This window comes from Macaca fascicularis, chromosome 2, assembly GCF_037993035.2.
Source record: "Macaca fascicularis isolate 582-1 chromosome 2, T2T-MFA8v1.1".
Lineage (NCBI taxonomy): Eukaryota > Metazoa > Chordata > Mammalia > Primates > Cercopithecidae > Macaca > Macaca fascicularis.
The window spans coordinates 155,370,616-155,395,867 of record NC_088376.1 but is presented as its reverse complement, the minus strand read 5'-3'; the positions used below and the strand labels follow the sequence as shown (position 1 = coordinate 155,395,867).

The 25,252-nt window shown below is 49.4% G+C and overlaps 1 protein-coding gene, 1 long non-coding RNA gene and 1 pseudogene across 2 annotated transcripts; 1 reads left to right on the top strand and 2 right to left on the bottom strand.

Annotated features, from left to right (window-relative positions):
• Positions 1–818: 818 nt before the first annotated feature.
• Positions 819–2,148, bottom strand: LOC123571786 (uncharacterized). Its single transcript, XR_010584616.1, has 2 exons — positions 1,518–2,148; positions 819–1,247 (listed from the first exon to the last, which is right to left on the bottom strand). It is a non-coding gene; the product is annotated as an uncharacterized lncRNA (long non-coding RNA).
• A 192-nt stretch (positions 2,149–2,340) lies between these two features.
• SEC61A1 (SEC61 translocon subunit alpha 1) lies at positions 2,341–19,084 on the top strand. Its single transcript, XM_005571778.4, has 12 exons — positions 2,341–2,492; positions 2,769–2,836; positions 5,449–5,514; positions 5,606–5,684; positions 6,650–6,781; positions 8,417–8,526; positions 8,823–8,976; positions 12,277–12,437; positions 14,348–14,545; positions 14,814–15,005; positions 15,383–15,459; positions 16,869–19,084. Exons 1-12 carry the CDS (start codon positions 2,486–2,488, stop codon positions 17,053–17,055), a joined length of 1,431 nt encoding a protein of 476 aa, XP_005571835.1. The 5' UTR covers positions 2,341–2,485; the 3' UTR covers positions 17,056–19,084.
• A 3,189-nt stretch (positions 19,085–22,273) lies between these two features.
• LOC123572127 (U2 spliceosomal RNA) lies at positions 22,274–22,454 on the bottom strand (annotated as a pseudogene).
• Positions 22,455–25,252: the final 2,798 nt, after the last annotated feature.

Sequence of the window (25,252 nt, the reverse complement as noted above, 5' to 3'; positions counted from 1 at the left end):
CAGCCTCCTGAGTAGTTGGGATTACTATAGATTTTATGTAATAAAGTTTATCTTATAAATAATAAATTTTATTTTGTGCTGATTCTTAAACAGTATCAAAAGAAGTTCCAGGCTGGGATTCCTTATTATTATAAATTTCTTGTTCGTTCTTCTGCAGATATCAAGATTTACATTTATCATACTTAAAAGTATTGAAAACTCATCCAGATTTTTGTTTCTCATTCTAGGTGGATGTTTCTGATATTCCATAATAAAATCTTAAATATATAAATATAAAATACTGCATACCTATTTTCTGAAGAATTAATGTATGTGCTTACGATAGAAGTATTTTATTATTTTTTGAGACAGGGTCTCACTCTATCGTCACCCAGGCTGAAGTGCAGTGGCAAGATCTCAGCTCACTGCAGCCTCGACCTCCCAGACTCAAGGGATCTTCCCACCTCAGCCTCTCTAGTAGCTGGGACTACAGGCATGCACCACCATGCCTGGCTAATTTTTTTTGTATTTTTTTGTAGAGACAGGGTTTTGCCATGTTGCCCAGGCTGGTCTTGAACTCCTGGGCTCAAGTGATCCTCTTACCTCAGCCTCCCAAAGTGTGGGATTACTGGTGTGAGCCACTGCACCCAGTCCAATAAAAGTATTTTAAACTAGTGACTCTCCTAAAGCAGTTAGTGTTTTAACACATGTAACTTGGCTGCAGTCCCTGCAGTGACACAGGCCAGATTGTGTCATAATGTGGAAACAACAGGAGGCCTATTGTCAATGGTAATGACATCCTACAACTATTAACACAAACCAATGAGTTTATATTAAAATTTCTATTAATTGTAACATTTATTGTAATTACCATGATACTATTTACCCTCGAAATATTTCAACATTGTAACCATCAATATGGTGCAGGGTACATAATGGCTAAATATCGAATCTAGTCTATATGCCGAACTTAGTCCAGGGGCTGCCAGTTTTAGCTTCAGGCCAAAACTCCAGAAGAGATCATCAGTGGGTCCTGGAAGTGAAGATGGGTTGCATTTCAGACTCTGAATAAACAGTCAATGTCTTCTTTTTCCCCTTTTGGGTGGGGGATGGATATCAAGTGATGTCACACCTAGACCACTTCACTGAAGTTACCAGCCTGTTTCCAGTAGTCCTTTGATTTTTCCACCAGTGGGTTTGTATTCCAAAAAAGAGTTCCTGTCCTGTCCAACTTTCTGAGCCAAGGATTTACAAAACCTGGTTATCTGCTAGAAATGGGAGAGAATGGAAGAATCCAAATAGTTGACACCTAAATTAAAAGCAAAAAAGCATCTTGCCACATACGTACCTCCAACTCTACCTGTCCTGGTCAAGGTTTAGCTCCATGAAACCTTGCCTGATCCCACAAGGCATGCCCACCTTCTCCCCGCTAAACGCTCACAGCATGAAGTCTATTTCTCTTAGATGACATCATACCTACTGACTACAGATGCCTGAAAGTAAATTCCAACCCCCAGCCCCAGCATCCCTTGACCTACCCCTTATCCCCCTTTCCCACTCATCTTGGCAATCACACCGCCATGCCTTGTCCACAACAGTCTCCTCAACCTGGAACACTCTTTTCCCTCATTCCTTCTCGCCAGAATCCATCAAGGCTCGGCACAAAGGTACTCTCCCAGGAGGCCTTCCTGAATTCTTCCGTGAGGCAGACTGCTTCCCGAGCTGCCCCGGCCCTTCTCGGGCCAAGTCTCTCCAGAAACTCATCCCATTGTTCTCAGATGGAAGGGATCCCACACCCACGACAGGCCTCCGGGTTTGCTTAATGACTCAACCAGCGAGGGTGCTCGGTAAGCCCCACCAGCACGCGCCCTACTCAGCTGGTAATGATTGAGACCTACGAGGTGACGGGCGCCGCGGTCGACGCTGGGACAAGGTCCCTGCTCCAGGTAGCTTACGTTCTATTCACTAACGTCAAAGAGCAGTGAGTGCTGTTACGCGTATGGGAGCCACCAGGGTCTCCGCCTGCCCTCAGGGCCACGGGCGCACTCCACGATTCGCGCCTGCCTGTTTCTTCGTGGGACCGCACCGTCCCAGTCTCCAGAGACGCGACACACTCTCGCCACGCGCTCTCGCGTTACCAAGTCTGCGAAGCCGCACACCGCCAGTCCCGGCGTCCCCCGCGCGCCACGCTCCTTTCCGACAGGCCCCTGGAGCCCCGCTGCATGCCGGGGCTTGTGGTCTCGGCGTAAGCGGAGCGGCGCGGCGAGGCGCTGCGGCCGGCGGACGCGCGTGGCAGGAAGCGGAAGCGACCCGAGGCCCTGCCCCGGCCCAGGCCCCGGCCCCGGCCCCGCCCCGCGCCTCGCCGTGCCGCTCGCCGCCGGGCTAGAACTGACGTGTCTCTCGGCGGAGGTGCTGTGCGGTGGAACAGACTGGGCCGCGGGCAGCGTCGCGTCGCGCGGAGCAGAGCTGAGCCGAAGCGGGACCCGGAGCCTGAGCAGCCGCCGCCATGGCAAGTGAGTCCTGCAGGGACAGCTCTACCGAGGCCGGGACGGATCAGATTCCCCTTCCCCTCACCCGTGCGGTCGAGAGCTCGCCGGCCAGCCCTGCCCGGCCCCCTGCAGAACGCGGCCGGTGTCCCCGACCCTTCTCGAGTATCCCCACGAGTCCCGGGTGCGGCCGGCTCCCCTGGCCACTGCTCTCACTCGTCCTGGGCAGAAGGCTTCCCTGGGTAGCGCGGACGGTTACTTCTCTGTGTTCTAACTCTTCCTGTTTTGTTTCTCTCATCAAAGTCAAATTTCTGGAAGTCATCAAACCCTTCTGTGTCATCCTGCCGGAAATTCAGAAGCCGGAGAGGAAGGTAAGTACCCCAAATTGCCAACAAAGAAGGTTTCAGGAAACTGTCTGGACTCTGAAAGTTTACAGTATGATTAAAAATGGCTTCAGCACGGCAATGGAAACTCTCCCTTCTCTTGTCTTGGAGTGTAGTCTGCTCTGTTATTCCGGAGAGCTGTCGAAAGGTGACCTGGTTGTGTGGAAATTTCCACCGAAGTCATCGTGCTGTATTTGGAGCATCTTTGGTGGAAGTTGCTCCGAGAACAAAGCCTCCGGTTGCCCTGTCCCAAAAATGGATCCGAGCCGTGAATGAATAAGGCCTCAGTTAGGATAGCAGATTGAGTTACCCTCCCTTTTTCACCTCCAACGGGAGCAGGTCATGGGTTGGTTTTTTTTTTTCCAGGAGATGCCCTTTGTATCCATCTGCTAAAGGGAAGGGCTGTCACTTTAGTATTTACAAATGAGTTTGTACCTTTTATGTAGGCTGTCACAATAGCGAGAATAAAGGCTATTCTTTTGTGAAGTCTGCTGCTTTTCACAGCCAGTGTATTAAAACAAGGAAAGATTAAATGTAGAACTGTGTTGAATCCGAAATTGTGTGGAGTGAGTGTTGCCAGTATAAGTGCAGCTATCAAATAACGAAAAAAAGTTTCGTTAGGTTCCTAGGTTAGAGAGTGGGGAATAAAATGTTTGTGTCCTCAGATTATTTTTCAAACTGTTGTTAAAGCATTCACATGGACACTTGGGTTCTTGGAATCCACTTTTATTTTTTACTTAAAATAGTTTCATAGAAATGCCCATGTGCTTTTTTTTAATGGACGAATTTGTAAAACTTTACCCCTCAATTCCAATGTAGTGGAGGGGTATGGCTCTGGAGGCAGGCAAGCCTAGCTCCCACTCTTTACATCGCTCCTTAGTAGCTATGTGACATTGGCCTTGTAACTCAGTGTGGTAGATGGAACCAGGGAAATATGTGCAAGGTATAGCAGTGGCTCAGGAAGGGATTAACTCTGGAAGACATGATGTCTTACGGTGGTTTTGAAGGACAAATAGAAGTCTCCTTGAAGGGATGGAAAGGAATTCCAAGTAAAAGGAGTATATCGTTTGCAAAGGCATTGGTGACAAGAGTGTAGCATGTTTGGATGAGAGGTTGTTAGATGTAGTTCCTATTGATAGAACATAATGGAAGGTGGGGAACAATAGGAGATGAATAACAAGGGCCAGACATGAGAATGTCACTTTGGAAGGAAGGGAGAGGACTAGAGTTGGTTTAGAGGCTTTTCACATCAGAGGATGAACTGTGGTACCGAGTAAGAATGGATTTAGGGGCTACTAAGAGGCAGAGGAGACAGGACTTGGAAAAAGAGCTTTTGGGGTTTTGATGTTAAATTTGATTGTAACCAGGAGAGGGGACTTGGTGATTAAAAAGTCTTGAAAAAATTGTCTGCTCTTTGTTTCCCGTCAAGATTCATTTCAGACAGGTTAGTCTGAAATGGCGTTGCCTTTTCTCGGCCATTTTCTAATTTCTTAGTGTGGTGGGATGGTAGGTGGGAAGAGGAGCATTCTCAAGAGAAGAAGAGTCCTGTGAATGCCCTCAGCTTTGGAAGAAGTATCTGAACACTAATTCACAACACCCTTGTGTGGCTGTATGACTGTGTCCTACTTTGCCTGCATGTATAGTTAGAGGACTGTGACTCCTGTTCTGGCCAGAGGGCCGGGAATGCTGACTCAGTGCCTGCCTAGAAGTGTTTTTAAAGAACACAGTTTTGTTCACTTAATACTGTCAGTCTCTCACAAGGTATTTCAACCTCAGAATCTTCCGTCTGTACAATAATTCATATTTGTTAAGCCCTCTAAAGCCATTAGTCTAGTGTAGGCAGCAGACACTAGTGAAGACACTCAGTTTCAGAGGCAGAAAACCTGGAAGAGTTCCCGCTCTACTCTTTAGTGACAGAGGCTTTGGGTGGAAGGTCTAAACCTTTCTTATGATACGTAATAGTCATCTTTTCAGCGATTCTTGTCACCTGTGCAACCTTTGTACCTGAGAAGATGTGAAAATCCTTAACAGATGTTACTAATAGGTTAAACGTGCAATTCTCCTGCCCTTCCCCAATATTGTTTATTACACTGTTTTACCCTTAATTCATAGAAAATACACTATTGAGCAATTCCAAATTACTTGGCTCCAGAATAACAAGGTTTTGTGACTTACACTCAAATGAAAAGTGGTTGCTCGTGTGTTTTACAAGTCATGTTCTATTGTGACATTCTTCGATCTTGAGTCTTAACTGTTAATGCTGATGGTTAAAAGCACAGTTTGGGACTCAAACTCACTTTAGCATTGCGGTTTGGGACAAATTATTTAGTCTTCTAAGACTGAGTTGTAAAATAAAGATAACTCTCTGTGGTGTGAGGTGAGCTGGGGGGATGCCTGTAGGTCCTTGCATTGTGCTCTGTGCAGTGGAAGTTACGCAGTACATGGTGCTTATGTTTGGTACATGGTTCAGCTTCTCTGCTGAACAGAGGAAAGGGTCTGGTTGGAGTCCATTTTTAGAGAAAGGGGTCTGATTGGAGTCCATTTTTATTAATTTGCTTTTGAAAGTAACCCCTGCTTTAATTCATTCGCTTCTACTCTAGATTCAGTTTAAAGAGAAAGTGCTGTGGACCGCTATCACCCTCTTTATCTTCTTAGTGTGCTGCCAGGTAAGCTAAGGTTTGTATTTCGTATTGGGGAGGGGGATAAAAGTAGCTGGAAACAGGTGTGCTGACTGTTTTGCTCTTTGCCTGTTCCCAGATTCCCTTGTTTGGGATCATGTCTTCAGATTCAGCTGACCCTTTCTATTGGATGAGAGTGATTCTAGCTTCTAACAGAGGTAGGACTCTGGCTCTCTCTGTCTTTTCTCTGTAGAGTGTGGGCTTACCTAGCTTCACTTAGTTAAATTATAGGCTTTGGCTTCATATGGAACTTAGAGAGTGACTTGGAAAATAGAGTGAAGAATGTTAGTGTGCTGTGTTGAGTAGCCTTATTAAATGCTGAGTTCAGCACCAAGGCATACCATCATATTTGGAATCGTATTTGAATGCAGTACAAAACTTGTATTGACAAGATAAGTCTATGCTATAGAGAGAATAAAAAACATGGAAAAACAACTAGAATACTTTTTGAATACCTGAAATGATGACATTTCCATTGATAACATTCTTCAGAATATGTAATTTGTTTTTCAGCTGTATCTTTTTCATATCTATAGGTTACATATATTGTCAAAAAATATGTAATAGTGTTTTGTATCCTTTAATCAGTTACCTATGGGACTGGGGAGGATTCTGAATGTGTATGTTGATACTGCATTTGATTAACTCATTTTAAAAACATGGTTGAATTAAATTCCAAATCAGTTGGAAGTATAGCTCATTTTAACATAATGGGAAGTAGAGGCTTATTCACAACTAGATACAATTGTACAGGCTCCCTTTCTAGACTCTGGGAATTATTTGAATGTTATCCTTTTTTTATTAACTGATGAAGAGACAAACGTTTCTTATCTCTAAAACCAGAATGAATCTGTTTATGGTGAATTTAAATGCAGCAATCTGTTTAGACACCATGTGACTTCCTAAACAGAATAAGATGTTGCCTCGCAGGCTGAACGGAATGAATTGAATTATACACTAATCGTTGATATTTTGGGGTTCTCTAAATTAAATGCAGCTAGGAAACTGAAACACATTAGTTTCATATAAGGGGTACTCAGTCAAATTTTGCTCATTCATTTTTAAAATAATGTACTATGTTTCCAAGCTAATATTGACTGTTTTGCTTCTCTGTTTCCTCAAGGCACATTGATGGAGCTGGGGATCTCTCCCATTGTCACGTCTGGCCTTATAATGCAACTCTTGGCTGGCGCCAAGATAATTGAAGTTGGTGACACCCCAAAAGACCGAGCTCTCTTCAACGGGGCCCAAAAGTGTAAGAAAGATTGTGAATAATCTGATGTCTATAGTTGGAGAATTTGTATTTGCTATAATGGCAACAAACAGGTTTTCTTTTTTTTTTTTTGAGAGGGGGCAGATGGAGTCTAACTCCGTTGCTCAGGCTGGAGTGCAGTGATGCAATCTTGGCTCACTGCAACCTCCACCTCCCATGTTCAAGCAATTCTCCTGCCTCAGCTTCCCGAGTAACTGGGATTACAGGTGCGTGCCACTACACCTGGCTAATTTTTGTGTTTTTAGTAAAGATGGGGTTTCACTACATTGGCCATGCTGGTCTTAAACTCCTGATCTCATGATCCACCTGCCTCGGCCTCCCAAAGTGCTGGGATTATAGGCGTGAGCCACCATACCCAGCCCAAACAGTTTTTTCTTTTGTGCTGCAACCTCCTTGGCCTGCCAACCCTGTAAGAGCTCCATGGCCTGTGTTAGCATGAGCACTTCTGGGAGAGCAGAGGTGCTAGGTGCTGGGGATGGGCCGGGCAAGGCAGGGGAGAGTGCCTTGCCCTGAGGCCGTGTAATGGAGTGGAAGGATCAGAGCTTGGAGGTCTTAGCACCCTTGGACACCATTTCATTATTACTTAGAAGGAAGTAATGGCTACTTCAGAGCTGTCGTAAGGATTAAATAATCACTGTCACAATGCCTGGCACATAGTAGTTATTTGGCAAGTGTTTTATAAAAAAATTTCACTCACCAGGTGCAGTGGCTCACGCCTGTAATCCCAGCACTTTGGGAGGCCGAGGCAGGCAGATCACGAGGTCAGGAGATGGAGACCATCCTGGCTAACACGGTGAAACCCTATCTCCACTAAAAATACAAAAACTTAGCCGGGTGTGGTGGCACATGCTGTAGTCCTAGCTACTCCAGAGGCTGAGGCAGGAGAATCGCTTGAACCTGGGAGGTGGAGGTTGCAGTGAGCCGAGATCGCGCCACTGCTCTCCAGCCTACTTGGGCAACAGAGAGAGACTCTGTCTCAAAAAAAAAAAAAAAAAAAAGAAGGAAAGCTTCTCTTAGACCGAAATAGCTTGGTAGCTAAGGGAATGGGAAGAGTAACCAAATTGATGGTATGTGGGGTTTTCCTTTTAAAAGCACATTAAATAAAAACTTGAGAAGGGATCACTTTACCCAAAAGCTAGTAATTCTGTCCTCTGGACCCAGATCTGGATGGTGAGCCTAGAGAGGTGGCCCATATCTGTAGTTCAGCTCATGAGCCATCCAGACCCCAAGTGCCTGACATTGAGTTTGGGTGCTGCAGGTGTGACATCTCCAGATTGTCTCCGGATGCTGTCAGGAGTAGGTCTGCTCCCTGATTTTCTTTGAATAGAACAAATTTTCCAAGTATCACTTTTACTCCTCCCATGATTAAAAAGCAAGTGAATCTAGGAAAAGGTGAAACTAAAGAACAAGTGTGCTTTTGTTAAAAGGCTTTTGATTCATCATGTACTTTGCTGATGTGATGGTTTAGCATGTTCTCAGTCAAGCCCCTTGGAGGTCGTATCACTGCTCTTCATCTTTGTTCTCCCCTGTGCCTGGCGTTGAGTGGGTGTTTCTGAACTATTTCTTTTGCTCTGTGTAGTGACCCACTTGGAAAACACTTCTTTCTTTCAATTCTAGTATTTGGCATGATTATTACTATCGGCCAGTCTATCGTGTATGTGATGACCGGGATGTATGGGGACCCTTCTGAAATGGGTGCTGGAATTTGCCTGCTAATCACCATTCAGGTAATTGTTATGCTAACATCTCCCTCTGAGTAGCCCCTCACACTTACCTACAGTTCTCACATGACGAATATCAACCACACCTAAAAGGAACTCCTACTGAAAGGAAGCAGAAGCCTCAGACTCTGGGTTAGCCCCCGGAATTCAGCAGAGAAAGGCTTTACTGACCACTGTCTGGGACTGAGGATGTGATCTCACTCTGTCTTCAGCATTTATATCAGAGAACCCAATTACTGAAGGATGGAACCATGTCCATGGGGAGCAGTAACACATAGTCTTGTATTTTTAAATTTTTACAGCTCTTTGTTGCTGGCTTAATTGTCCTACTTTTGGATGAACTCCTGCAAAAAGGATATGGCCTTGGTTCTGGTATCTCCCTCTTCATTGCAACTAACATCTGTGAAACCATCGTATGGAAGGCATTCAGCCCCACCACTGTCAACACTGGCCGAGGTAAGGGCCCTGTGCTCCTCTAGTGGCGACAGCTTTCAGCAAAAACGATTAAGCAATGCAAAGCAGAAGACAAAAATCCCCCCGTTCCACAGAAAAATTATGTCAGTTTTAGGTTTATCTCTTCTGATTTTTAAAATCAGAAAAGTTTTTAAAACTGCAAAGTTTTAAAAACACAAATAGGCTTATAATTATAATGATACCTAACTTGCACTTTTCATATAAAAATATCTCCTGGACGTTCGGCATGTCAGAATACACAATCCTGCCTCACTTTTCTTAGCACAGTATAACCTTACATTGCAACGATAAAACAATGTTAAGTTATTTCCAGGTGTTTTTATTGTTAACATTGAAACAGTGAACGTCCTCATATGTTCATCTTTGTATATTTTGGCAGCTGCTCTCAGTGAATAAATTTCTAAAAATGAAATTCCTAAAGCAAAGCACTTGGTCATACAAGGGGCAGCTTTCTGAAAAAGGCCTGAACTTGGAGCTTAGCACCTATGTTCAAATCCTGGCTGTTCCTGTTAGTTGTACATAGGTGGCTTTGGGCAGATTCCCTCACCATTGAATCTTGGTTACCAGGATGAAATGAGAAGCAGCATGAAATTATGTGATGCCTGGCTCCTGGTAGATGCATATCAAATATTAGCATGCTGTGCTACATCCACTAAGTGCCACAGAAATCTTGTAACAGAGCATGTTTTTAATAAAAAGGTCAAAACATATAAGGGAAGCCTTAGAGAGTGTGACTTTTTAGGGAAAGGAAATAAACATTTTTGACACTAAATATCTTCTTCACTGAGGAGCATTCCAGGAGAAATAATCATGCGTTATTTGAGAGTTTTCTTTTAAATGAATGTTGGAAACAGAGTCCTTGGCCTCCAGAGACCATATTATCTCATTAATGAGATGGAAAACTGGTCCCCAGACAAGTGAAGGCTGCATGTGCCTAACAGGTTACAAAGGAGAGTGGAGCTTGAAGTAGGGAGCCATAGAGAAAACTGGGCAAGATCACATTTGATGCTTCCTTAGGTACTTTGTATAATTTTAGGAAATCCAAGGTAAATTGGGAGAAGCAGGTCCGGAAGGCAAAGTTTGGCAGGATGTGAAAAGGCAGGAGAGGGAACGCGTTGTAGGAGTTCAGGTATTTGACAAGACCATCATGGTGACTGGCCTTTGGGGAGCGCCTGAGTGGGAAGGAAGTAAAGTCAGAGGGGAAGGCCCTGGTCAGGGCTTAGCAGCCCAGTAGTAGCCGCCAGAGGCTCATGTTCCATTCTGCAGCAGGGTATTGAGTGATGGGAGCCAGAGTTTGGAAGGAGTGATTTGCTCTGCACTGAAAGGCAGAGAGAGCAGCTAGGTGTGTACAGCAGTAATCCAGCCCCAACCAAGCCATCCTACAGGAGAGCATTGTGTCAGGGCATTTGGAGGAAGCAAGTAAGACAGGGGGCCAGAGAGGCACTTTCAAGGTGGGGGAAAACTAAGAAGCAAAGGTGGGTTTGTCTGGCCTTGAAGTCAATGTGTCTAAATGTCAGTTGCTCATGTTTGGGACCTGGCTGACATGAGATGCATTCAGGAAGGGCTGTGCCCCATGGCCTGCATGTGGGCAGTGAGTGGTGCTGGAGGGAGAGCCACACAGAGGGCACAGCTGGGACGGCAGCTTTGCAGCTGTGCCTGGAGACGTTGCAGCTTGGCTTGGGATGGGGGAGGCTGTTGAATGAGATTCTATAGGCAGAGAGAGTAATCACTACTGCTTCCCTGGGCAGCAAGAACAATCCAGAACTGGGAATTAGTCCCAAATTCGATACCGTGGGGAAACAGGCCAGCCTTGTCACACGGGACCAAAAGGTGGAAAGGATGGGAACTGACGAAAGACCACCACAGGGTGAGATGAGGACGTGATGGCCAGTTAGGACATGGTGTCTCTTTCACAGAAGCCACAGCAGAGGAGGTCAGTGGTCACATTGGTTAGCTGATCTGCCTGACATGTCATCTCTGAATGGTCCAGGAAGATGCTCCCAAAGTGCTGGGATTACAGGCGTGAGCCACCGTGCCCGACTCCTATTTGACTTTTTAAAAAGTGCTCCTCAGAGTACCGATACCATGACCCCACACTGCCCACAGAGACCCTGTTTCTGGAAGTAATGCCAGCTTCCTGCCAGTAGAAGTACTGTGAGTTGCCAGGCTTCCATTATGGGATGGTTACACCGTCCTGGAACGGCAGAGGTTACCACTTGTTTCTTTCTTTCGCTTTTTAGTTTTTTAGCTTAAGTAAATTTCTTGCTAATGTCTAAAACTTAGGCCTTGATAATGCACCACACTCCCCGCCTTCCTCTCACTTATTACTCCGTTGTCTCGTTCTCAGATTGGGTCCCCTTCCCGTTTTCCTCAGTCCCTCAGTAAGCTCACTCCACCCCTAGGCCTGCCTCCCTCAGGAGCATCTCCTGGCAGGGTGTGATTTGGATGGGGCCACATGGTGGACGCAAGCACATCCTCTGTACTTGTACCCTTGGTGTAAGGAGCAGAGAGCTGGAGCCTCCCCACTCACCAGCCAGGGGCAGCCTGCACTTCAGAGCTGTTGAATGGGTACTTGTGCTTCTCAGGATTTTCCAGGAAAGTAGATTTGCCGGCTCTGAGTCCCCTCTTCAGTGGATGACCCTTCCAGCTAGAGTTCAGCAGAGTCTGCTTTTATTTTTGTAAATTATCATCATTCCACACCTCTGGTGGCCACTGACTCATGTGCCTAAGAAATGAGACTAGTTAATTTTAAAAAGTGGAATAGTGGTTGGGTGCTGTGGCTCACACCTGTAATGCCAACACTTTGGGTGGGTGAGGCAGGAGGATCGTTTGAGGTCAGGAGTTCAAGACCAGACTGGGTAACATAGTGAGACCCCAACTGTACAAAAATAAAAAATAAAAAATTAGCCAGGTGTGGTAGCACGCCTGTAGTCCCAGCTATTCGGAAGGCTGAGATAGGAGGATCACTTGAGCCCAGGAGGAGGAGGTTGAGGCTGCAGTGAGGTGCTGTCACACCACTGCACTCCAGCCTAGGCAACAGAGAGAGACCCTGTCAAAAAAGAAAACAAAACAAAACAGAATAGCCCGTTTCTGTAGTTTGAATTCTCTACAGAAGAGAAGTGAGGGATGAGTAGAATACATGTTGTATCCCTGTGGCTATGGGCACCATGTGTCTAATAACTTAAGTTTGTTTTCCTCTTTTTATTTTCTCTGCTAAGAAGCCTAGAAGCAAATTGAGTTGCCTGGTTGTTCCTTCACATTTGTGTCCTCCTTTGCCAACAGGAATGGAATTTGAAGGTGCTATCATCGCACTTTTCCATCTGCTGGCCACACGCACAGACAAGGTCCGAGCCCTTCGGGAGGCGTTCTACCGCCAGAATCTCCCCAACCTCATGAATCTCATCGCCACCATCTTTGTCTTTGCAGTGGTCATCTATTTCCAGGTGCGTCCAGATCCAACCCCAGGGAGTTTCCGTGGTCTGGATTTAAGTGTCAGAATGCCTTGTGTGCAGTCCCCCACTCTGTGGGGTGCACTGTCATCATATTGTGTTGAAACGATGAGATGGTATTTGAAGGCAGCAGGTTTCCAGATGAGCTGGACAAGCACGTTCATTGAGTCATGGGACCTGCCATTAACGAAACAAAATGAAGGCAGTTCTAACATTTGTGAAATCATGTTCCTTTGGGTTGGGCCTATCAACAGGTAAGAAGATATATTTCTAAGTTCTTAGTGCAAGAGAAGCAAAAAGTACTCGAGCTCTGAAACCTCATTGCTCTCTTATAGAAAGTTTGTATGATATTTATAGGTAACTTCAGCATCTCGGAAAAGGCCTATCTTCTTGAGCTGTCTTACCTTTAAAAGTATTCCATCTTTTAAACTTGCTTCTGAGTAAGAAACCTGAACTGCTAGTTGTTTCCCTGTAATTGGATTGATCTTTGTATTTTTTGATGGTCCACTTTGTATTTTTGGTGTTTATTAAAAAGAAGGGACAGAGATAAAAGGTAGTTTGATGTTTGTGAAAGGTATTTATACCAGCTACATGCTTTTCCTGTTCCTTCTGAGACTAAGCCAGATTCCTGCTTAATAAAAAGCTAACTCTTTAGGGGCTTTGCCAGAATTTGCAGTCAGATCATTAAGAATTTAATTTTTTTTTTTGAGACGGAGTCTTGCTCCGTTGCCCAGGCTGGAGTGCAGTGGCACAATCTCAACTCACTGCAACCTCTGCCTCCCAGGTTCAAGAGATTCTCCTGCCTCAGCCTCCCTAGTAGATGGGACTACAGGTGCCTGCCACCATGCCCGGTGAATTTTTTTGTATTTTTAGTAGAGACAGGGTTTCACCGTGTTAGCCAGGATGGTCTCGATCTCCTGACCTCGTGATCCGCCCTCCTCCACATCCCAAAGCGCTGGGATTACAGGCGGGAGCCACCGCTCCCAGCTTTAAGTATTTAATTTTTAAATCCTCTGTATTCTGAGCCCTGTTAGAGGTACTGGGAGTTCATAAAAATAAACCCTTTCTATTCTCCAAGTGTTTCAGAGGGAGAGGTGGTATTCCTAGAAAAGTTTAGCTTTGCTGTTTATGATTAAAAACACCGTAAGGAACTGTTGCAAGGTGTGAGGCCACTGCTGTAGTGGCCCTGCCTCAGAGCCAGTGTAAAAGCTCAGGAAACATCACCAGCTAGAGAGAAACGCCGTTGGGATTTGGGTGTGTGGCCTCCAGGCTTTTCTCCATATTCCACACAGATGTGGATGTAATGTGATAGGCTTTGTCTTTTGGGGGGGAAAAAAAAAAAAAAAGGATCATTCCAGCGTGCTCACTTCCATGTTTTGTTTTGTGTGAGACAGGGTCTCATCATGTTGCTCAGGCTGGAATGCAGTGGCGTGATCTCGGCTCACTGCAGCCTAGACCTCCCAGGCTCAAGTGATTGTCCCACCTCAGCCTCCTGAGTAGCTGGGACTACAGGCGTGCACCACTACACCCGGCTAGTTTTGTTTATTTTTTGTAGAGATAGAGTCTCACTGTGTTGCCCAGGCTGGTCTCGAACTTCTGGGCTCAAGCAATTCTCCCACCTCGGCCTCCCAAAGTGCTGGGATTACAGATGTAAGCTACCCCACCTAGCCTTCGGTGTATTTTTAAACCAGCTTTTCTGGGCCCGTTCTGGATGTTCCCCCAAAGTGCAGGAGTACGGTGGTGGGTAAGGAATGGGCACGAGCTCTCAGAACTGGGAGCCCCAGAACCAGCACACAGGATTTCCTCCCTTGTGGCCCACTGGATAGTCCCTGGCTGGACTGTGCTTCTGTGCAGCAGGCTGGAATGAAGCAGTGAAGGGGATTTGGTTCTGTTTGGCTTCTCAGGGCTTCCGAGTGGACCTGCCAATCAAGTCGGCCCGCTACCGCGGCCAGTACAACACCTACCCCATCAAGCTCTTCTATACGTCCAACATCCCCATCATCCTGCAGTCTGCCCTGGTGTCCAACCTTTATGTCATCTCCCAAATGCTCTCAGCTCGCTTCAGTGGCAACTTGCTGGTCAGCCTGCTGGGCACCTGGTCGGTAAGTAGGCTCTTCGAAGATGAGCTAGCAATGCAGCTAGTTGGAGTGGTTTCTGTCAGTGTGTCTTGCTCATGAACAGATATTTCATCCAAAGATATTTTCCATTGAACTTTTACAAATTCAGCACATTAAATTATCTTTTTAGTAAGAAAATTGTACCATGGGAACCGAGTAAAATTGCATTCTTTCATCTGCTCAGAACTATTTTTGCCCTGATGCTAAAGTAAAATGAGGAGCACTCACACGCGTTTGGTTTCTTCTTCCCCAGGACACGTCTTCTGGGGGTCCCGCACGTGCTTATCCAGTTGGTGGCCTTTGCTATTACCTGTCCCCTCCAGAATCTTTTGGCTCTGTGTTAGAAGACCCGGTCCATGCAGTTGTATACATAGTGTTCATGCTGGGCTCCTGTGCATTCTTCTCCAAAACGTGGATTGAGGTCTCAGGTTCCTCTGCCAAAGATGTAAGTAGAAGCAAAACCTTCTAGATGGGTGATGAAAGTGTGGCTAGTATAAGGGGTGTGGATTTGTCACCTCATCATAAATAGTGGTCTGTGACACATGCAGACAGATCGTCCTCCTTTAAGGGCTGACAGATGGAGCTCAGCCAGTAGATCAGCTGTAGGTATGAGAATCTGAATCCACACTGTAAAGTTAGACTTTGTCATACGACTTCCTTGCAGCAGTTTTAAAGTTCTCTGTATGAATATTGTCAGTGCTGGAAGAGGCGATCTATTGTCAGTGCTGGAAATGCTGGAAGTGGTACTGTTTAGTACCACTTGGAATGCCTGTTTCCCCTTCAACCTCCAATTCCAACTTCTCCCCTGTGGGCACCCTGCAGGTTGCAAAGCAGCTGAAGGAGCAGCAGATGGTGATGAGAGGCCACCGAGAGACCTCCATGGTCCATGAACTCAATCGGTGAGTGGCGGCCCCAGGTCCCCAACCTCCCATCTCTGGACATGTGTTGTTTCTTTCCTGATAGGCCCTAGCACTTACTGGGTCACTAAATCTTATCCTTGGGTTTATAGGACAGAACTAAATGTTAAATATTTATGAACTTGCTAAGTACTGGACACTGGAGACGTAAAGATAAACACTTTAACAGCCCCTCTCCTCCAAAGGTAGCCACTGGGTAAGGAGATGGAAGCATGTGGCCAGGCGGGTGGGAGACAGCGTGGTAAGGGTTCTGAGAGCAACAGCTGTGAGCGGCAGCGGGACCCTCATTCACCCTGGCTCATGCCGGTGGGGTGCTGAAGAGAGCGCCCTGGAGGAGGGTCACTCTGAGCTCAGAGCAGGCAGGTCCTGGCGTCTGAGTGCATTTTGGGGCCTGAGATGGCGGTAAGGCTAGAGAAGCTGGCAGTGGCTGGGCACGGAAGGGGTTGATTTACGTTTGAAGCAGGGCAGAAGGGATGGAGCCTGCAGTCTCTTAGGAAGGTCAGTGCTAATACATGAAACCACGCTAGAGAGGGAGAGGGGGAGGCCACATACCTGCCGGGCTGTGGCAAGAGTTTGGGCCAGAGGTGATGGTGCCAGATATAGCCGTCCCCTTGGGGATGGAGCAGTTAGGTGAGGAAGGGCAAAGTCCAGGTGACCTTAGATGCTGCCACAGCACTCTTCGGTCTGCACAGTCTCCATTACAACTACTCATCTCTTCCATCGTCACTCACAAGCAGCCAGACAGACACAGACAAATGAGCATGGCTGTGTTCCTACAAAGCTGTCTACAAAGTCAGCTGCAGACCGGGTTGTCCTATGGGCCTTACCTAAAGGAAGCAACCACAGGAAAAGCCAGAATTGCAAACTTCACATTATTTTCTAATCCCTAGCAGGGATGGTAGGCAATTTAATTCATTCTCTTAATATTAAGCTGCTGAATTTACAGCACTCTGCAGTAGAAATATAATTCAAGTCACATGTAATTTTTTTAATTTCTAGAAGTCACATTTAAAAAGTAAAAAGAAACAGGTGAAATTAATTTTAATATATTTAACCCAGTATATCCAAAGTATCATTTCAACATTATAATTAATGTAAGAAAAACCATGATGAGATATTTTACATCCTTGTCTTCAAATTAAATCTCCAAAATCTCATGTGACATCTCAGTTTGGTCTAGTTACAGTCCCGTGGCTACTATGGCCAGTGTGGCCGCTGCCTGGACAGCAGCGCCTTGGCCTGGAGCACTAGATATAGTAGATGACTTTCAAGGAGACAGCAGAGGGGCCTTTGAGGCATTAGGTCCCAAAGTCCCAGGTGAGCCTGTTGGCCAGCTGGCTCACAGGGGGGATCTGTGGGTGTCCCGGAGCTGACTGTGTCCCCTTCCCCAGGTACATCCCCACAGCCGCGGCCTTCGGTGGGCTGTGCATCGGGGCCCTCTCGGTCCTGGCTGACTTCCTGGGCGCCATTGGGTCTGGAACTGGGATCCTGCTCGCGGTCACCATCATCTACCAGTACTTTGAGATCTTCGTGAAGGAGCAGAGCGAGGTCGGCAGCATGGGGGCCCTGCTCTTCTGAGCCCGTCTCCCGGACGGGTTGAGGAAGCTGCTCCAGAAGCGCCTCGGAAGGGGGGCTCTCATCATGGCGCATGCTGCTGCGGCATATGGACTTTTGTTTAATAATGTTTTTGAATTTCGTATTCTTTCATTCCACTGTGTAAAGTGCTAGACATTTTCCAATTTAAAATTTTGCTTTTTATCCTGGCATTGGCAAAAAGAACTGTGAAAGTGAAATTTTATTCAGCCGACTGCCAGAGAAGTGGGAATGGTATAGGATTGTCCCCAAGTGTCCATGTAACTTTTGTTTTAACCTTTGCACCTTCTCAGTGCCGTATGCGGCTGCAGCAGTCTCACCTGTTTCCCTACGAAGGGAATTTCTCACTCTGGTTGGAAGCACAAAAACTGAAATGTCTACGTTTCATTTTGGCAGTAGGGTGTGAAGCTGGGACCGGATCATGTATTTCCCGGAGACGTGGGACCTTGCTGGCATGTCTCCTTCACAATCAGGCGTGGGAATATCTGGCTTAGGACTGTTTTTCTCTTTAAGACACCATTGTTTTCCCCTATTTTAAAAGTGATTTTTTTAAGGACAGAACTTCTTCCAAAAGAGAGGGATGGCTTTCCCAGAAGACACTCCCGGCCGTCTGTGGATTTGTCTGTGTGCACCTGTTGGCTCTTCTAGCTGACTCTTCTGGTTGGACTTAGAGTTTGCCTGTTTCTGCTAGCTCCATGTTTAGTCCACTTGGGTCATCAGCTCTACCAAACTGAGCCTGGCCAAGCTAGGGGGACAGACCCTTGCAGTGATGTCCATTTGTCTAGATTCTGCCAGTCATCACTGGATGCATCTCCTCGCGGCTGCCCTAGCAAGGGGAGACGTGGTGGTGGCTATCAGACATGGACAGAAACTGACTTAGTGCTCACAAGCCACTACACCTTCTGGGCTGAAGATCACCCAGCTGTATTTTCAGTTTTCTTACCATGCTTAGGACTGCACACAAGTGAGCAGACGCCACCAACTTCCTTTCTGCATCACCAGTGTCGTCAGCAGAGAGGACAGTGCAGGCTCAAGGTCGGTAGTGAAGTCAGGTTCGGGGTGCGTGGGCTGTGGTGGTGTTGATCAGTTGCTCCAGTGTTTGAAATAAGAAGACTCATGTTTATATCTGGAATAAGTTCTGTTTGTGCTGACAGGTGGCCCAGGTCCTGGGGATGGGCACCATCCCTCTGTCCTTGAGGGAGTCCCCTCTTAGGACAGGCACTGCCTGGCAGCAAGGGCAGCAGAGCTGGATACTGAGATCCTGAGGAGCTTGAGGTTTCGAGCTGGCTTTAGACATTGGTGGGACCAAGAATGTTTTGCTGGATGCCCCAATCCTAAGAAGGGGTCCTGGGGGTGCATGCAGCCTATCGGGGAGACTCCACACTGACAGTGGGCACACGGCAGCCTGCGAAGCACAGGGCCACCACCACAGCCTGGCAGAGGGGCACACTCTGTCTGGAGACCTCGCTGGCAGTGCTAGCCAGGAAACAGAGTGACCAAGGGACAAGAAGGGACTTGCCCAAAGCCACCCAGCAACTCAGCAGCAGAACCAAGATGGGCCCCAGGGTCCTCCGTATGTTCCAGGGCTTACCACCCTATCACACGTGGCCTTGTCTAGACCCAGTCCTGAGCAGGGGAGAGGCTCTGAGACCTGATGCCCTCCTACCCACATGGTTCTCCTGCTGCCCTGTCCACTCTGCTGCTACAGAGGGGCAGGACCTCCCCAGCCCATGCTTAGGAATGCTTGGCCTCTTGCAGGCAGGCAGCTGTACCCAACCTGGTGGGCTGGGGACTGGAGGGCGCCAGGCCTCAGGAGGAGCCCCATAGTCCTGCCTGCAGCCTGTAACCATCGGCTGGGCCCTGCAAGGCCCATACTCACACCCTGTGGGTGATGGTCATGGTGGGTGGGTGGGGACTGACCCCAGCTTCCAGGGGACTGTCACTGTGGACGCCAAAATGGCATAACTGAGACAAGGTGAATAAGTGACAAATAAAGCCAATTTTTTACAAGGTACTTGGTCATGTTCTCTTAATTTTAAATTATATTTTATTCCCCAAAAGGACAGTGAGGCCCAAAGCTTGAGTGCAACTTTATGTGTGTCAAAGGCTTGGCTGGGGCACTCAGGCATTTTGCCTGGAAAAGTTCCCTTCTAGTGGTCATGTCAGCCTGGTGCTCACATTTGTGATAAAGTGAAATGGCTGCTGGGCCACATGTGGCGCTACTGCAGGGCTCTGCCAGTGAGGCAGAATGCACCAGCTGTCCCGTGAGAATGCAGAGGCCTCCGCTGAGCCAGGGCACCTGCCACCCTGTGGAAGAGTGGGAACCTTCTAGCAGGAGCCTAGCGCCCCATAACTCGAAGCCCTTCGAGCCTCAGCTCCAGTACCCAGCTGGTGATTGGAGAAGTCTTACCTTGGTTGTGAGGCTGGCCTCAGACCTGACCTGTAGCCAAGCCAGAAGGACCCACTGTTATGTGGGTAGGAGTGGCAGGTTTGTGGCTGCTCCCCTAGAACGTGTCTAAAAGTCTTTCTGTTTCCACACCAAGCCCCCAGTGGTAGGCCACATTTCCACTCTCCCCAATCCTGGACAGGGCCTCACCCCAAACCTGCCATCCCCACCACCCGGGCCTGGTGCTTCCTCAGGAACTTGAGGGGTAGGTGGGAGGGCAGCCCCAGGGCAGGCCTGACCAGGGCTGTGGGAGGTCGTTACTCCTAGGTGGGCTCCAGCCTCAGTATTTACTTGTAGTCTTAGACCTTGTCTTAGAAACTGATTTCCAAGGGGAGTTGGGTCAGAGCAGGATGGTCCCTCTGAGACCACCTGATGGACAGGTGTGGGCCTGGCCTTGCAGAAGCCACACCTCAGCACTGTTTTGAGACTGCCAGGACACATGTGCAGCCAGGTCTGCCCTGCGCTCCCTCTGTACCTGCTGGCCCCAGGAGCAGGCTCAGGGAAGCCCTGGACAGGAGCACAGCACGTGGCCTCAGGCTCCAGACCAGCCAGGCGCTGTGAAATGCTGAGGCAGGCAGGGTGCTTGCCAATATAAATATGTTAGAAAACCTGCCGCCCCAGGGAAGCAGTAGGCCATCTCTCGTGCCTCAGCTACTTGGCTGCACTTGTGGCCGTGGCCCCTCTCACCTGAGGGCAAACAGAGCCCACATTCCAGCAGCCACGCGTGCTTCGAGATGGCAGGTCCTGGTGTGGCTTACTGTGGCGTCTCTCCACCTGGCTCTTCCTGTGCAAAGGGAACTCATGCTCAGAGATGGGTGGTAAGGCTTACTCTTCTTTTTCCCTTGGGGCAGGCACTGTCCCAGCCACTTCCTACATGTGCTCTCACTTCACCCCACTAGAGGCCCAGGAGGAAACAAGTCTGTCCATTTTATAGGTGAAGAAACTGAGGCCTAGGGAAATAGAGTACAGCCAAAAGTCACTTAGCTCCAGAGCCAGGACAAAAAGCCTAAGGCTCACTTCCTACCCCAAGTCCCTGTCTGGTTGCTGGTCCTGCCTGCAGGTACTTCCCCAGCCTGCTCCTGCTGAAGCCAGGCCAGCATGAAGTCCTCAGGAAGGCTGGTATGAGCCTCCCATCTCATTCCTGAGGGGTCTGAGCCCCATGGCCTGGGGAAGAGCAACAGATTCCTGACAAGGGCCAGGAGTTGGGCATGTGGCACTGTCCGAGAGTCAGCAGAAGCCCCAACCTGAACTTCAGCACCCACCAATGCCTGGTTCTGGAGAGCCAGGTGTGCCCCTAAGTGGTAGTGCCCACCTCACTCCCCTGCCCCAATCCGTTCTAGGGCCACATCACCCACTCCTTTCCACACAGCAAACATTATTGAGCCCCATGGGGAAATGGAACAGAAGGTGCTTCTCCCCTCGAAAGCTCATGCCCCAGCAGAAAGGGTTCTGCAGTGTCTGTCTAACCTGTGGGCCTTGTTCCCTCTGCTGTCTGTCTGACAAGCTCCTGTTCATCCTTCAAAGCACAGCTCAATAAGGCTAGAAACATCTAAATGCCTATCGGAGGGGGGTGAATAAATTACAGCAGCTCCTCCCTGTGGAAAGGAACTAGGAGGACATTCTTTATATGTTGAGTTAGAAGAATCTCCAAGACATGCTGTCAAGGAAAAATACAGAAAGCAAGAAACAGCGTATGTTCCTATTTGTGTTTAAAAGCGGGGTAGGAAGCAACTAACAGACTACATCAGGAAAAGGCGTAGCAATTTCTCATAAAACTAGACACACACCCTACCCCCAGCTATTCTATTCCTGGGTATTGAAACCCAAGATGAAAATGTATGCCTATACAAAGACTTGTACAGAATTTCATAATAGCTGAAAAATAGGGAATAGCCTAGATGACCATCCACCAATGGATACATGTGGTGGATCCACACGGTGGCATTTTACCCAGCAATAAAAAAGAACAAACTACCCATACACACAACATTGACGAAGCTCAAAAGCTAAGTGAAAGAAACAAGTCATGTTGTATGATCTCATTTACATGAAATTCTAAAGCAGGAAAACGTAATCTATGGCAAAAAAAAAAAAAAAAATCTAACAGTGGTTGCCTCTAGTGTGTTAGAGATTGGCACAAGGAACTTTCTGGGCAATAGTAATATCTTTCACTGGAGTTTGGTTTCATTAGTCAGGACTCATGGAATGCTCCACTTAGGATTTGTGCATTTCACTGTATTTTTTACATTTAAAAATAACCATAAGTGGCCAGGCACAGTGGCTCACACCTGTAATGACAGCACTTTGGGAGGCCAAAGCAGGCAGATCACCTGAGGTCAGGAGTTCAAGACCAGCCTGACCAACATGAAGAAACCCCATCTCTACTAAAAATACAAAATTAGCTGGGCATGGTGGCATGTGCCTGTAATCCCAGCTATTTGGGAGGCTGAGGCAGGAGAATCACTTGAACCCAGCAGGGGGTGGTTGCAGTGAGCTGAGATTGCGCCACTGCACTCCAGCCTGGGCAACAGGAACAAACCTCCGTCTCAAAAAAAAAAAAAAATTAAAAAACTGTAATCAAGTACTGAACTCTAGGTAAAGATACACGTGCTTGACTACGGAGGTGGTTGTGTCTGCAACTCACTTTGAAATGCACAGAAGACTGACAAGGCAGACTGGCAGGCAGACAGGGATGGGCAGTGCCTAGACAACAGGGATATGGGGGCTCACCTGAAATCCTTTTTTTCATTCCCCCAAAGAAGGTGCACTATTCCTGGAGGTACTGCAATACCAGGTGGACACATGGAGTGGAAGGAGCAAGGTCCTATTCCATCTCCCTGCTCCAAAAATCCATTTAATATACTGTCCTCAGACAGCAGATATTAAACTGATAAGAACACATACTACACTTGATCTTAGCCAAAGGCTGAGAGGCGATCGCTTGTAATTCTTGCAGTTTTCCATGTGACATGTTTCATAATGAGTGTTGAGAAGGTGCTGTGAGTGTGTGCTGCCCCACGCATGTCCTGGCCATCTCTAGAGGAACACACCGGTGTAAGACAGGCACTTCTGGAGAGGGAACAGGAGGCAGGGGGCAGGTGTGGAGGGAGGTTTTTCACGCTACACACCTTTGGCAATTTTCCATCAAAAAACTAAGTGTATGTACATTTAATTGAAAGCCCAGGCCGGGCGCGGTGGCTCACGCCTGTAATCCCAGCACTTTGGGAGGCCGAGGCGGGCGGATCACAAGGTCAGGAGATCGAGACCACGGTGAAACCCCGTCTCTACTAAAAATACAAAAAATTAGCCGGGCGCGGTGGCGGGCGCCTGTAGTCCCAGCTACTCAGGAGGCTGAGGCAGGAGAATGGCGTAAACCCAGGAGGCGGAGCTTGCAGTGAGCCGAGATCGCGCCACTGCACTCCAGCCTGGGCGACAGAGCGAGACTCCGTCTCAAAAAACAAAAAACAAAAAACAAAAAACAAAAAAAAGAAAGCCCAACTCAGCCTTCCCCCACTGCTCCTTCCCCGCATGCACGTGGGGACACACACGCCTTCCTCCCTGCCTGCCGGGACTTCAACCTCTCCTGCTGGGAAGTCGCACACTTCCTTCGCGACTTCCCAAGTCGTGCTAGGTGTGACTTGGAATCTCGGAACCCCGGGCTAGGCCTGACCACGCCCCCATGGGGGCAGCGCGGCGGGGGCGGAGCCTGGGACTGAAACGCCACGGGCGCGGCTCTGTGCGTGTCCACCCACGCGGGGGCGCTGTGTCCTCGCAAGCTCCCGCTGGGCGCCGCGCGGTCCTGGGGAGGCTGTGGTTTTCGAGGGGAAAAGGGAGAGCGGCTGGCACTGTCCCCGCTGCCGCTTGGCCCTGAGACCCCCACCGCCCATGGGATAGACCCCAGTCCACCCAGCCGGGCCCCCCACCCTTCCCCTTGTCTCGCTCCCCTTGGCAGTTCGGGCTTCGGGTCAGTCCCACACTCGCGCCCAACTGTCCCTGCTGCGCTCCTGTCACTGGCTTTGGGAAGCCCTCCGGCCCCCTCTCTGCACACCTGGCACGCGGCTCCTCCCTAGCGCCATGTGGGTATTTGGGTTGGGCGAGCCTCTCCCTCTCGAGTCCCGAGGGGGTCCCGGCGGCCCAGGGCTCTTCTGGAGGGGCAGTGCCTGAGAGGCGGGTCGCTTCGAGTGGGGATTTGTGCGCTCTGGGGCGGGGGGTGGGTGGGGTGGGGCAGACGGCTCCTGCCCCCGTCACCCAGTGGGGCGCGAGCAGGGCCAACCGTGCACTGAGAGCGCTAAGGGCGTCCCCAACAGCATGACCCGACCCAGGGACGAAGCTCTGGGGGATGGGACCACTTGCGATGTCTGCTAAAGGAGCACAGCAGGGCGGGCCGGCGTGGAGGGGCGAGGATCGGCATTCCTGCGGGTCTGCCCGGAGGGTGGGGAACCTGGGATTTAGCCATGGGACCTGTGGAAGGGTTTTGGTCGGGGTCCTGACAGTCAAGTCTGGGTTCTCAAAGATGGTTGGGACAGTGGGCAGGCTTGTAAAGGCCGAAGAGGCTGGTGGACCTGGTGGCTGAGGCCTAGGCCAGGCAGGGGTTGGGGTAGAGAGGTCACAGCAGGTGTGGTCCCTCCTCCTCCCACCCCTCAGGCCTAGGTAACTCAGGCCTTTGTGTTACGGCTGCACCGGGACCTCCACCCACTACACACGCGCTCACGCAGCCCAGTGAAAACCTGCACCGTGTGCCCCGTGTGCAGACCTGCAGCATGCACCCCGCACCCAGCCGTGTCCCCCGTTCCCTGCACATGGCTCCAGTGTAAGTGCAGTGTGCTGTGTGTGGCGTCCCAGCGCGCACCCCGCACCCCACCGTGTCCCTCTGGGTGCGGGGTCCGCGTGCCCGCGCCCTCCCCGCAGCTGCCGGCGTCCCCATTAATCACGCGGCGCTGACGGCGCAGTGATCTGCGCGCTGGCGGCGTGACGGTGACGGTGACGGCGGGTGACGGAGCGGGCAATCGGCGGGCGCCCATCGGCCCATCTTATCGCGCCGGCCCAGCCGCCGCCCGCCGCGCGCCGCCCATTGATCGCGCCGGGCCCCTGCCCGGGGGTCAGTGCGGGCCGGGCCGGCCTGACAGCCGCATCCATCGCCTAGACGCGCGCTGATGGCGGCCCGGCCTGCATGGCCCGGCCATTAATCACCGTGCCTGCCGCCAAGTGACGGGGAGGGGCGGCAGGGCAGCAGGGGCCGACAGGCAGTCCCCGCGGCCGGCCCACCCCTTCCCCATTCTGGGGCCCCACTGCGTGGCCCACCCTGCGCCCTGAGCTCCCCAGTCCCGCTGCCCAGGACTCCCTCACCCCCTATCCTGCTCTCCCCAGAATGGAAGGGGAGTGGCCGCACACTGGAGGAAGCAAGGAAGAGGAACTTCTGTGTGGAGAATGAATGGATGACCATGAATGGAGGGGTGAACACTGTTCTACCTCCCGAGGGACCTCTTTTCCAGACACCAAATGAGAGCAGGTCTGACCTGACAAACACCAGCGCTGGTCGCGGCAAGGGGGTGGTCATTTCGCCCCCTCTGGCTGCCTCAGCCCTAGCTGAGCCTCACCCAGGATGGGATGCCAGGGCCCCGGTGAGAAGCAGTGCGTTGTTTCTGGCAGTTGCCCCGTGCTATCCCCTCCGCTCTTGGGCTGTGTGGCCCTGAGCCAGTGCTGGCCCCTCTGGGCTGCAGGGCTTTTTCCAAACAC

What these genes read in the sequence shown, in the direction of transcription:
- SEC61A1 (XM_005571778.4), top strand. An exon ending in GATTCTAGCTTCTAACAGAG is followed by an intron (nt 5,685 to 6,649) that starts GTAGGACTCTGG and finishes TGTTTCCTCAAG; the next exon opens with GCACATTGATGGAGCTGGGG. An exon ending in CTTCAACGGGGCCCAAAAGT is followed by an intron (nt 6,782 to 8,416) that starts GTAAGAAAGATT and finishes TTTCAATTCTAG; the next exon opens with TATTTGGCATGATTATTACT.